Here is a 13,367-nt window from a genome sequence, read left to right as displayed (position 1 = left end):
CTTTGTGTTTTTACCCATTCAAAATGACCAGCCGCTGGTTAAAATGGGAAGGTTAGCTTTACTGCCGATATACAGGTTGGTTTTAGTTTTTGGAGTGCAAGTCAGCTTTAGCTGTTATGAGGTGATTGCATGTACACTAATAGCCTAACTTATTGCGGGGTTTGGATACATTTCCTGTATTCAACTTTGATTCAAGTCCCACTCCATAAATTGTCCTTCATTTGATTCTTCATCACTGTGCTTTATTTGATTCAGGAACCCATTTATTTCCACTTTGCAATAATTCGCCACTTCCAACCGGAAAAATTCTCTGAGTTTTTGAATTTTCATCTTTAACAAGCTTATACTCAGAGTATATTGATTAAAGCCATTTGAGGGCTCCTGAGTGGCGCAGCGGTCTAAGGCACTGCATCTCAGTGCTAGAGGCGTCCCTCCTGACCCTGGTTCGATTCCAGACTGTATCACAACCGGCCGTGATTGGGAGTCCCAATTCCTTTTTCCCATATTATAATATCATACTTTTCCCATCTCAATGTCTACCATGGTTATGCATAAGCATTTCACATTTCTTCTGTAAGAAACATTTCAATCTACCCTTATTCATATAGGCCAATTCCCACAAGTGTAACGGGTTAATACTGATGCATGACTCATAAAGACCATGCAGTAGCCATAATGATTAACTTCAAAGTAACTTTTGTGGATGTTTCATGCTTGCATATTGAACTTGATAATGATGAGTGTTGTGAGAGATAGCAGAGACAAGAGACCAATCTCATAGGAGTGTAACCTACGGACTTAACAAACATGTTATTAGTCACCCAAAGCGCTTCCTCTTTTCCTGTGGAAAATACATTTCCGCTTCTTATTTGATTTGTCCAGATCAATGATTGGGATTATATATTTTTGGAATGATCTTTGTGCCACAAAGAGATTTTCTATTAACTAATGTGGAGATTACCATCAATATCCGAACTGAAGGCCATTCATGTCCTCCCCGATTTGCCTGGGCCTGGAGATAACTGGGAATCTTTGATGAGCCTTCCACCTCCCGGACACGCACCTCAACATCCGAAGACACCCATTTCCACCCATATCCTCCCTCATGGAACAGAATTATTGTGGTCGCCCAGCTGTCAATGGTTGATACTATTCCTTTCCTGTGCAAATAGTAGCTTAAGTCATCAGAAATAGTTATGCACCGTTTCAAGAATGTCTGTATTTCATTTTGTTATTGCGTCAATGCTCAGTGTATAGCCTATAACTCCAGTGTAAAAGTATAACTCCAGACAGTTTTAGCTTTTGTACTGTACATGTATTTGTTGCAGTTCTTGTTGCAGGCTTATGAGGATATGACAAAGTCACAGCCCAGAATATAGCCATTTCTCTGTGTTGGCGACACTGGCTGTATTACAGTGTTCTGGTCAGTGTTCTAGTCTATGATCACAGGCCTGTGTGAAGAGTCATTCTCTGTGTTACAGTATCTTGGTCTTGGCTGAGAATCCCTGGAGTCCTCCAGCGTCTGGGATTCACCTACTTCATACTGTCTCTGATGCAGACTTTCTGTGGCATGAGAGAGATCCCACTGAGCAGGGTGAGACTGACTTTGTCAACTTTGTTTTCATCAGTTATTACACTCTGGAAAGCAACCGTATAAGACCATAGAAAGTGTAGGTGGTTGCTACACGCAGGTTTTTGCTTTATGTAACACTTGGCAAGCTAGGGTGCTATTCCCTAAAATGCCATCCTGCCGACTACGCCAAGTTTAATGTGGCAATTACATGAATTTTGCCTGGTCTAACTGTAGGATCGCTGGTGGGACCCTGTCCAGGATGTGGTCTTGTATTGGCCAGAGTGGATTATCATTATTCTCCTGGAGACATTATGGCTGTGTCTCACCTTTCTATTGCCTGTGCCTAACTGTCCCACGTAAGTCAAATGTCTGAATACACACACTGAAAAGGTTTTTCAGTTTATCATGTGATTATCATTATAAAGACCTTGATAGATTATCACTATGTGATATACCAAATCCAATAAACAATTATCTATACAATATACAGTAACTACATTATGGTGTCCAGATTATGACAAAGTCACACATCCATGGGATTTGGATGGGTGACTGTCCTAATATGGAGACCTTATAAATCATTTTTAAGCCAAGGAGTGATGACAATGAATACAATTATTTTAGATATTTATATGTGCTATGGTGATGTGATATTTGGACAAGTAAACTGGGGTGATGCTGTGGCTGTGGTTGTGTCTGTGGCTTTAACTGGGCAGGTGTTAGTGTGCACTGTGCAGCATGTGTTGTGCTAGCTAGCTGGTGTTATAAGTCACTGTGATTTAAGGGTCTGTGGTTGTTGCTTCAGAGGGGATAATTAGCCAATCTCAGTCTGTCATGTACATTTAGACCAAGGCAGAGGATCCATCTTCCTCACTCTCCTTCCTCCCTGTCTCTGTCCTCTCTGTGCTCCACTTCTATTCCTCCTTTTCAGTTTTTCTGTGCTCCTCTCTCCTCTGTGCTTGACCCTGCCTGGCATTGTTGTGCCTCCCAAGGCAGCTGAGTATGTTTGACTAAATGTGGATTATGAAAATCATTTTTACTATTGTCCTTGTCTTTCTCATCAACATACACTGTACAATATGTGTGTTGTGATTAGATGTACAGTACCAGTCAAATGTCTGGACACACTAAGGTTTTAAAAAAAAAAAAACTATTTTCTACATTGTAGAATAATAGTGAAGACATCAAAACTATGAAATAACACATGGAATCATGTAGTAACCCAAAAAGTGTTAAACAAATTCTTCAACGTAGTGACCTTTTTCCTTTATGACAGCTTTGCAAACTCTTGGCATTCTCTCAACCAGCTTCACTTGGAATGCTTTTCCATCAGTCTTGAAGGAGTTCCCACAAATGCTGAGCACTTGTTAGCTGCTTTTCCTTCACTCTGTGGTCCAACTCATCCAAAACCATCTCCAATGGGTTGAGGTCAGGTGATTGTGGAGGTCAGGTCATCTGATGCAGCACTCCATCACTCTCCTTCTTGGTCAAATAGCCCTTACACAGCCTAGAGGTGTGTTTTGGGTCATTGTCCTGGTGAAAAACAAATCATAGTCCCCCTAAGTGCAAACCAGATGGGATGGCGGTTTGTTGCAGAATGCTGTGGTAGTTTTGATGTCTTCACAATTGTTGTACAATGTAGAAAATAGTACAAATAAATAAAAGCCCTTCAATGAGTAGGTGTGTCTAAACTTTTGACTTGTACTATAGATGTAGAAGTCTGATCTAGGATTTTGTTTCCAAAAGAGGCTATTTAGGGGCAGGTGGGATTGGGGATAATGGCCTTTATCCCAACTGTACTGGGGGAGCAGCTGGGTACATTGACAAGTGGTTATTGGGAGATAACATCTACCATTGGCCAACATGCAAGGTAAGGAGTATTACAGTTTTCTCTCTTCTATTTTTTATATAATATTTAAGATTTGAACACTTTTTAGGTCAGCAAATGATAAGAAGATCAACTTAACATAGGGAATCTAATGGCAAGCACATTGTTACAAAAGAAATACAAAAAATGTTTTCACATTAGTGAAATTGTCTTTACATTAACCTGCTAACATGGGAAATGGCTTGTTAGTTCTTCTCATGTTGTGTTTTTCAGGCAATGTATCGTACTACCCAGCCCTTTGACCCAGAGGGGGTTCTGGGTACTATCAACTCCATTGTCATGGGATTCATGGGGATGCAAGTAAGCAGTCCTCAAGTTTTTGACCCAATATTTTTGTACCGTTTTTACCAGATATGTACCTCAGTCGTAACTTTTTTTAAAAGGCCAAAGGTTTAAGGCCCTTTTACGCATGAGTTTTCACGATATTTCAAAACTTGAATAACAAAGGTCATGTATGGATATTTCATTCCTTTTTTCATTTGTCTTTCAATTTTTTTAATGATTTGTCCCTGCATCATAACACTAAGGTTGAATCAGTAGTCCACTAAAATGGAGGTTGTCTCAGGGACATTTTCCCGCCTCATGTCTGCACAGCTGCTCTCCGTTATTGACACAGAATGTCGTCCGAAGGTGAGGACAGAGTTTGGGGGTCTTTAGGGTGGGAGCCTTTGAAACAACTCTTGCACTTTGATGGCGACAACGTCGTGTTAAACCGTTTTCGCAGTGGGAAGTTGCCATGCGAAAGCAGCCGCATAGCGCAATTCCCTGTGGGCGGTTAGCGCTGAGCCCTTCAGTCAGCGAGTCTTAGACGACACGCCAGGTGTCCACTCCCCTCGCCTGTGTTTGCCCATGCTAATGTCCTCAGCTGAGACATATTCATCATCACCAAATTAATCAGAGAGCGCCAGTGACTTACACGCCACATCTGGCACCAAAGGCATATGAGAAATATGACCGCAATACCAGAGGCACACAACAACCACATCCACTTTATGGGCCAATTTAGTTAACCGACTACATCTAACCTGTTTAAAGGATTTTCTCCTTCAAAGTATCAGTAATGATTAAATGACCTGTATTCCTTTATTTCCACAGGCGGGAAAAATTCTCATTTTTTACAGGAAAAAGGATGTCAACGTCCTCTCCCGATTCCTAGTATGGGCCATCCTCCTGGTATGTACTGTAAAGCCTCCCACATCTGTTTAGGAATATTACTGGCATGTTTTAGTCTCTTTCTTCATTACTTTGGGATAAGTCAACACCACAGCCCATGATATATGTAATCATTTCCTTTCAAATAAAAATACCAAAGACCAAACAAGACTAAAACAAATGCCTCTCCCCTGCAGTCTATTGGTGGTTATATCTTAGTTTATAAGGGAAGCCACATGACGATCTGGCACTATAAAGAAATGTAAGTCATTTGGCGTTTAACTTTTTAGTCACTAGTTAGTCGTAACAGCTCATTAGCAGTCTGTCTGTAGTAGGTATGAGATCTCTGTGTGTTAAAACAACACAACCATGTCTGTTTCCGGGCAGACACAAGTATCTTCTGTCTCAGGGGATAGTCTCTGTCTCTCATTGCTTGTGTGTCTCTCATTGCTTGTGTGTCTCTCATTGCTTGTGTGTCTCTCATGTGTGAATTCAGAATTTACGAATCCTGGATATTAGTTACATTAAGCTCCGGCATCATGGCAAAGAGCTCATGTTCTCCTCTCTGTTTACTATGCTCTGTTGAAGTGTATGGTTGTACCCTACCCTGAGATTCAATTTACATTAGCAGATCCTGGTTTTATGCGACAGTATAAACCAGTATTCGTCACTACTGGTACTCAACAACTTCTGTCCCAGTCTAACCATAATATTGTTAGCTAACATCTGATTAGAAAAATATACCAGTCATCAAAAACCAAGATAAGCTGGATCCATTGTTTGAGTGCTGAGCTGGAACAAATTCCTATACGCTTCGGTCCTCCAGGACCAGAAGTGAAGTACACCGGTGGTATTGATGTAAAGATTAGTCATTATGAAACCATTGTGATTCTTACATACATTGACGGGTAATGTTACTGTTTTGGTGGGATAGTGCTGTGTGTGGGTGGTCTCAAAATAAGAAAGGGATACAAGCTGGCCACTATTTCATTTGGGGGGGACTTTATCCCGTGGGGAAACGGTAAGTGTTATGTGAAATGTCGACCACTCTTTTCATCTGTTTGACCCTCCACTCAAACGAGATCCCATGTAGTGATTTTACGTTTAGCCTAATCATATGGACTATGTTAATTATTTCAAGAATGGGGGGGACAATGCATGATGCAGAGCTGGCAGAGTTACATGGCCTTGGCTGTAGTTAGAGGTTCCACGTTATGGTGGAAGGGAAGGGATCTTGAGTTCCAGGACCCGGTGACCAGGGGTGGTGATGGAGAGGTTTTAGCTGGATCAGAAACCCTTTGAAGTCTCAACAATGCAAGGAAAAACAAGGAACCAAACAGACTCCGGATGGGAATATCTTGAGGCCGCTATAAACACTGTAAAATGGAGGAGGCTATTTTCCTTGTTTTAGTGTTTTATTAAGTCTTATTATAAGTATTCAAATTTGCATCGGTTTGATATTCCATTATATCATAAATAAATAATCCTTTGATGTAGATAATTATATTTGATTTCGTAGATTATGTTAACATGAAGCAATTATTTAGATAATTATTGAGAATAAAACAAACCCCAATTTCAGGTACAAACATACCTTTTTAAAGCAGATTGTATAATGGGATTCCGATGCACCACCCTATAAAAAGGGGAATGTATTTGTGTGTTCTCTGAAGCAGTTCAACATCATCAGAGGCCCCATCAGAGGCATTTAAATGTTATCTTCAACTCCTATGACAAATCTGTCCATTATGTTTCTTGGGTTGAATCTTATTGACTGTTATTATAGGGCGAGTAGCTTGGGGAGCCAAAATAAATTAGATCCATTTTGTACTTCCCAGAGGCACAGGGTGATAAAGTAAGCCACCTTCATGTAAAAACATTACCGGCCAATGTTTGCTCTATTTTGATATTTCTGTCGTACAATTTACCAGTTAGCACTAGCAGCCATAACAATATTACAATACTCTGTACTGTATGTTATTGTTATGTTGGAGGTGTCCTATAGAATAGGCAGATATATAATATGTTGTCTTCAAAAGCTGTTTGCAGAAATAGTGATTCAAATAAGACACTGCCAATGGCAGTTGGAAGCACAGCATCGATCTGTTTTCTCATGTCAAAGAAGCTGAGGGTGTAATGCTTGTTCTGTAAAGGTGTCTTTTCTGACTTTTTCTCTGGGTATCTCTGAGATGCAAACATGCTACAAACTAAGTCATTGCGGTAAGGAATTCTTTCAAAATAATATTTTTAAAATGGAAAATTAACAAACGTACAGAAAGATCAGTACGAAGGCCAAATGAAAGAGGAATAACTTTTTTGAGGCTATTAAATCTTTTCAGTTTGGAAAAAGCCCAGGGCTTGATGGCATACCAGTAGAGGTATATCAAGCCTTTTTTGTAATACTAAAAGCTCCATTGTTAGATTGTTTTAACTACTCCTATAGAAATGGTAGTCTGTCAGGTACTCAGCAGGAAGGTCTGATTTCTCTATTATTAAAACAAGACCCAGATGGTAAATATAAAGACCCAGTCTATCTCAAAAACTGGAGGCCCCTTACACTTCAATGTTGTGATGCAAAAATACTACCAAAATGCATAGCACTCAGAATTAAAAAGGTTTTTAGGAGGTATTGTTCATCCTGATCAGACAGGTTTTTTACATGGATAATATACAACAACTACTAGAAATAATAGAACATCATGAAACATCTAAAAAGCCAGGCCTGGTATTTATAGCAGATTTTGAAAAGGCATATGATGAAGTAATACTGTATTTGATTTATAAATGCCTGGATTTTTTCAATTTCGGTGATTCTCCTATAAAATGGGTTAAAAAATGAATGTATAGCAACCCCAGGTGTAAAATAGTAAATAACGGCTACCTCTGAGAGTTTTGAATTGTCAAGAGGAGATAAACAAGGGTGTCTGCTGTCACCATATCTATTCATTATGGCCATTGAAATGCTAGCTATTAAAATCAGATCCAATAACAACATTATAGGATTAGAAATCAAAAGGTGTCCATGTATGCCGATGACTCAAGTTTTATATTAAGTCCGCAAGCTAGATCACTGCAACGTCTCGTTGAAGATCTAGATAACTTTTCTGTACTCTGTGGACTAAAACCTAATTATGAGTGTACAATGTTACGTATTGGATCTTTAAAAAAATACTACTTTTAAATTACCCTGCAGTTTACCTATAAAATGGGCTGATGGTGAAGTAGACATACTTGGTATTCATATCACAAAATATATAAACAAGCTCTCCACAATGAATTTCAATAGAAAACCTATTTCGCTTTATCTGGGATGCTAAACCAGAAAAATAAAGCGTGCATATCTATATAATGAATATGAATATGGGTTGAGATTATTAAATATAAAAGCACTAAACCTCTCTCTAAAAGCTTCACTTAATTCAAAAGTTTTACTTGAACCCTAAATGGTTCTCAAGTAGATTACTAAGAAAAGCCCATCCATTGTTTAAAAATGACCTTTTTGCCTTTGTGCAGATTGCCATGTTTCATTTTCGATTAATTGAAAAGTATCTCTCTTTTTCAAACAGGCATTGCAGAGCTGGCTACAATTTCAATTTCACCCCCTGAAAAGATAGAACAAATATTACAACAAATATTATGGCTGTACTCAAATGTACTGGTTAATAAAATACCTGTATTTATGGGAAAGATGTAAGAAACGGGTATTTGTTCTTAAATTATATTGTGAATTGGAATGGTAGAGTTATCAGAATTGTACGGGAAGGTCTGCTCAATCCAAGAGTACAACCAATTGATTACAGCATTACCCCAAAAATGGAGGACGCAGGTGGCTGCTGGAGGAGGTAGGGAACCGGTCTGTCTGCCCAATATAAAGGATCAAAACTGGCAGATAAAAATAAAAATAGGAAAGTATACCAGTTTCATTTGAGGACCAGGATGTTGACAACTGTGCCATACAGATTGCAAAATAGTTGGGAAGAGATTTTTTATGTCCTGATTCCATGGTACATGGTGTATGAGTTGATATATAAAACAACGCAAGATTCAAGACTTCCTGCTTTTCAGCTAAAATTAATATATAGAATTCTTGCCACCAACAAAATTTTGAATATTTGGGGCATAGAATCATCGAAGCTCTGCAGATCTTGCTGTGAGTAAACAGAATCAACAGACCATTTATTTTGGTATTGCCCTCAGGTAGCCTGTTTCTGCTCTCAGGTTCAGGAATGGCTGAAAATGCATAGCATTGATCTAAAATTGATCCAAGAAATAGTACTGTTAGGAGATCTGGAGAGACCAGGTCAGTCAATTACTAATATACTAATACTCTTTGTAAAAGTATTTATCTTCAACTTGCAATCTGTGGATTCTATTCGATTAGATAGATTGAAATTGTACGTTAAACATCACAGCATAGTTGAAAGATATTTGTTGCATAGAAACCCGAAGAGGGTGGCAAGCAGAGATAGGTGGGATGGGCTGAGGGAAGCTGAGGGTTGGGATGTGGAATTGGAGACTAGTTGGAGTGGACTTCCTGTGCGGGAGATAGAATAATGTTTTTTGCATTGTTGTTTGCTGTTTTCTTCTGTCTTTTTTCTCTTTAGTTCATTCTCTTGGTTGTTGGTGCATTGGGGAGTTCTTGAGGGTGGAGAATGCAATTAATAGTTTTTTTAAATTTTTATTCTTGGGGTGGGGGGAGACTGTGGGAGGGGTCTTGAATGGTTGAGGGACAGCTATTGGGGAACTGGGGGGGGGATCTTGGAGGGTTTGGGTTCATGTTTTTTGGCCTGGTGGGAGATCTGTCAACGTGCCCTTCAGCAGGGCATTGACCCTGGATGCTTCTGTGTGTCACTCTGAATGGAAGTCTGTTGGGTGACTGGTATGGTGTAGTTGTTGAGCGGTTTCACTGCAAGTATATTATACGTTTTGGATATTCAATTAAAAATTAAAAATTCAATAAAAAGTCATTGCATTTTGGTTGTGGGTTGATGATTAACTTTTTATTGGCATTCTAGCCCATTTTACTTACAGTCACATGGAACAGTGTTACGTGTTTTTCCCCACATGGATGGTGAAAAGAGTCAGACTGATTGACCAGCTCTTATTATTTACTTGTCTGATAAGATGTGACCTTCTCGGAGAGGTAAAGCTGTACTTCAGCAGCCTCTTGTATCAGAAATATGCTCTTGACATTGGTAGTTAGCCCTTCCTGGTAAGGAGCTAATTGATACAGCCAGCCAACAACAGATACTCACAGACCAGAGGCAGTTTTCTACACAGAATTCACTTCAGGCAGACCAGGGACAGTATTATACACAAATAACACAGTTGGCGGGCGAAACATTACGTTTTAACCTGAAAGTGAAATAAACTCCTGTGTTTTTCTTTTTTGAGCGAGAATTTTGCTTATTCTTTCTGATACACAGATTCAGCTACAGACACAGTTCACCGCTAGGAGGGACAGATGAGATGTTTCAATAGTGTTGTTGTGGCATGAATTCTCTGTCTGACTGAGGGTGCCTCGATATTCCGGGGCGGCCGTGCTTCCTCATTCCAATAAATAGCAGCCAGAGTTAATTCAAGCTCAACGATCAGGGCTGGGGAGTGAGAGATTGAAATTGAGCGATTGCCCCACATACCAGCCCACATTCTGCCTGCCTGCATAGCCTGGAGACTCAATCTAGCCACAGCCAGGCTATTTCCACACCATCGATTCTGTCATCTATACAAATGATGGATATCCACCTAACAAGCATGTTTAGGTTCGGATCTACAGGGTTTCTTAAAGGAATGCACAAGCACAACAAAAAAATGGAAATAAAGCTTAATTATTCATATAGGTAAATATATATATATGATGCAATAAAGGTGTTTATTGATATTTGATATGCATATTTATTTATAAGAATTGGTAGACAGAAGCATTGTTCTTCTAGGCTACAAATGCTTTACCCTGAAACCCAGTACGAGCTGGGAGAGATTCAGCTATGGTAGAGGTGGATTTGAAGCGGTTGGCTTGCAGTTCTTTCGTGAGGAACCTTGTTGATCTGAGGCTCAGATAACCAGTTAATCTGACTGACTCGCTTGACTCTGTTGGCCCACGTTTTAGCAGACCCAATACTGCTGGCTTTATCGCCTGCATCGATTTGAAATCTGTTTCATTTCCACCCTCAGGGAATCTCAGCAGCCATCCTTTCTAAGTGCACGCGAGACGAAGGATTTATACCTGTCAATAAAAACCTTTGGTAAGTGAATCCTGACCCTCTAAATCCAGTCACTTTTCCACACAAAAGAAAGGATGAGTTTCCAGCAGGCACAAATCAAGGCCTGCTCAAACACGCGTTTACTTACCTCTAACGACAGATACGGCTGTAACTAATCACCCCGGCTGTCAGAGAGTGTGAGGCAAGCTGGGCGATACATCCTCCGACAAGATCACTCTTCTTTACAGCCAGGAGGAAAACAGGCTGTTTTATACTCCCTCCCTACCCCCCATCTTGGCAGGAAAACTGTCCCCTGGCCAGCTCTCTGTAAAAGGTTCTACCTGGAAACACAAAGGGTTTTCCTACAAGGAGAGCTGATGAACCCTTTATGGTTCTAGATAGCCCCTCCCTTTCTAAAAGTGTAGAGGGACAATATGGAGTTCAGGGGACAATATTAGCATGAAATTCACACACAACTCACACAGCGCTCACTGTATTCCCACAGAGTATAAAAAGTAGGTGAATTCAATGTCTAGACTTTCCCATCGGATGCACAAATATTTGATGAACATTTCAATCACGGTAATGATTTTGCGTGAAATGTAGTATGATTACAGCCATATATGTTGCAGCTGACGTGTTTCTTCCACGCTCACCCTGCATGTAATATGAATATGAATGAGTTTAATGTCGTGTCAGACAGAGTACCGTTTCATCTATGATATGTAAGCAGAATCTCCCATGATTCTCCCACACGAGCTTCTTCTCTATAGCCAAGCTCGTCCTTAGCCATTATACCTGCCCTGGTTTTATAGGCAGTCCATCATGCTCAGGTTTTTGAGCTGTTGAGTATGAGTCCCTGCCCGGAATGTCTGAAAGAAATTAACTCCCGGCCTTAGTCTTTTTTGACCCTCTTTCAGATGAGATAAAAGATGCCTGCTGCTGCAATGATCTGGGAGGTGGCCGTTTTACATTAGATCGAAACATTCTTGCACTTTGGAACAGACGGGGACGTGACTCGCCGGCATGGCTCCATGGGTCGCGAGCCAAGGATCCAGCAACTGACGCTAATACATCGTACTAGCCTACCATACTGTACTGTACTGTAGCTTAGCATCAGCAGCCAAATCTATTCCGCATTTATATGGCTACGCTTTGTACTGGTCATCCAAACTCTTAATCACAAGTGCCAAGCTTCCCCATGGAAAAGTGTACACGCAGTGCACTCCTCATACAGGTGTAAAAAACAGAACAGTGTGTACATAACAGAGTGAATTTTATTTCAAGAGAAGCCAAGAATTAGAATGACTATCTATTTGTGCACTATGCAGCATACAGTAGATAGAGTCAGGTGCAACTTTTACAGCTGTATAGCTTGTACAATAAAGTGTATATGTGTTGTGCGTTCAAATACTGTAGGTCTCTGTCGTATATCACCTGTATGGGCTGCTTCTCTTTCCTCCTGCTGGGAGTCATGTATTTCGTCATGGACATTAAGGGCTGGTGGGGCGGCCAACCCTTCATTTACCCAGGTAAGTACACAAGGAAGATGGCACGGGTACATTGCTAAGACATCAAGGAACAAGGCAATGTGTTACAATCCAGCGGGCAAAACTGGTCAAAACCGGTTGAAATGATGTCACCATAATGATGTAATTTCAAGCAGTTTGTGATGATGTCATTTCAACCTGTTTTTCACGCTGGGAATGAATGACAACTTTCCTAATGGGAATAAGTTGCTTGAAATGCTCCCTGATTCATGCAAGCACTTTTGATAACCCTGCCTTTGTTTTTGGATACCTTGACTTCCTGTCTCTGTGGTGGTCTGCAGGGATGAATTCCATCTTTGTGTACGTGGGCCACTCTCTCCTGGGGTCCTACTTCCCCTTCAGCTGGGAGATGCGCTTTGTGGACAGCCACTGGGAGAAGCTGTTCCAGAGCCTGTGGGCCACCTCTCTCTGGGTCCTCATCGCTTTCCTGCTATACAGGAAGAAGTTCTTTCTCAAAATCTAATAACTCCTTTCATTCATTGTTTGCTTTCATTCTGAGCCATTGTTGTGGGAATTATTGCAAATGCTTGACTTTATTGTTTTACTGTAAAGTGTGTTGTGATTTTAAATGCACTTTAAATACAGTTTGTTTTGATCTGATGTGAAAGTGTATGTGGATAATTCTGTTATCTGTGTAATTAATTAAAATCTGTACAGTGGTATGTTGTATGTGGTAGACCTAACCACACTACACTTTTAGAATTAGTAGTATCTTTAGGAACCATGGAGATCCTCAAAGAACCCATATAGCTCCTCAAGGTGCCATTGCTTGTCAATGGTTCATATTTGCACCTTCGGTTAGTTGAGGGGTTCTTGGAGGAACATTTAATGGTTCAATGTAGCAAAGGGTTCCTGGAGGAACCCTGGAGTGGAGGCGTGGCTTAGTAGGGGCATGGCTTTAAGATAGATACTTTTCTGGCCACGTATTAGAGTAATTGTCATTCCTGTTTATCTGTTCTGTTGTATTGTTGTCACGTCAGGGTTAAACACTGACAGTTGTG

General features: G+C 40.3%; 1 protein-coding gene across 4 annotated transcripts in view; it reads left to right on the top strand.

Annotated features, from left to right (window-relative positions):
* Nucleotides 1-12,966, top strand: part of si:dkey-192p21.6 (uncharacterized protein LOC565246 homolog) — a 38,102-nt gene extending 25,136 nt beyond the window's left edge. For all 4 annotated transcript variants that reach the window (XM_024424422.2, XM_024424421.2, XM_024424423.2 and 1 more), the window contains 8 exons: nucleotides 1,482-1,594; nucleotides 1,808-1,929; nucleotides 3,320-3,443; nucleotides 3,675-3,761; nucleotides 4,557-4,634; nucleotides 10,788-10,858; nucleotides 12,236-12,348; nucleotides 12,648-12,966. In XM_024424422.2, coding sequence (XP_024280190.1) covers nucleotides 1,482-1,594; nucleotides 1,808-1,929; nucleotides 3,320-3,443; nucleotides 3,675-3,761; nucleotides 4,557-4,634; nucleotides 10,788-10,858; nucleotides 12,236-12,348; nucleotides 12,648-12,829 — 890 coding nt within the window. In that variant the 3' untranslated portion in view covers nucleotides 12,830-12,966. The remainder of the gene's footprint in view (nucleotides 1-1,481; nucleotides 1,595-1,807; nucleotides 1,930-3,319; nucleotides 3,444-3,674; nucleotides 3,762-4,556; nucleotides 4,635-10,787; nucleotides 10,859-12,235; nucleotides 12,349-12,647) is intronic.
* Nucleotides 12,967-13,367: the final 401 nt, after the last annotated feature.

Source organism: Oncorhynchus tshawytscha, linkage group LG06 (assembly GCF_018296145.1).
Source record: "Oncorhynchus tshawytscha isolate Ot180627B linkage group LG06, Otsh_v2.0, whole genome shotgun sequence".
NCBI lineage: Eukaryota > Metazoa > Chordata > Actinopteri > Salmoniformes > Salmonidae > Oncorhynchus > Oncorhynchus tshawytscha.
Note: the sequence above shows the minus strand (reverse complement) of the source record. Positions and strands in the feature narration are given on the sequence as shown.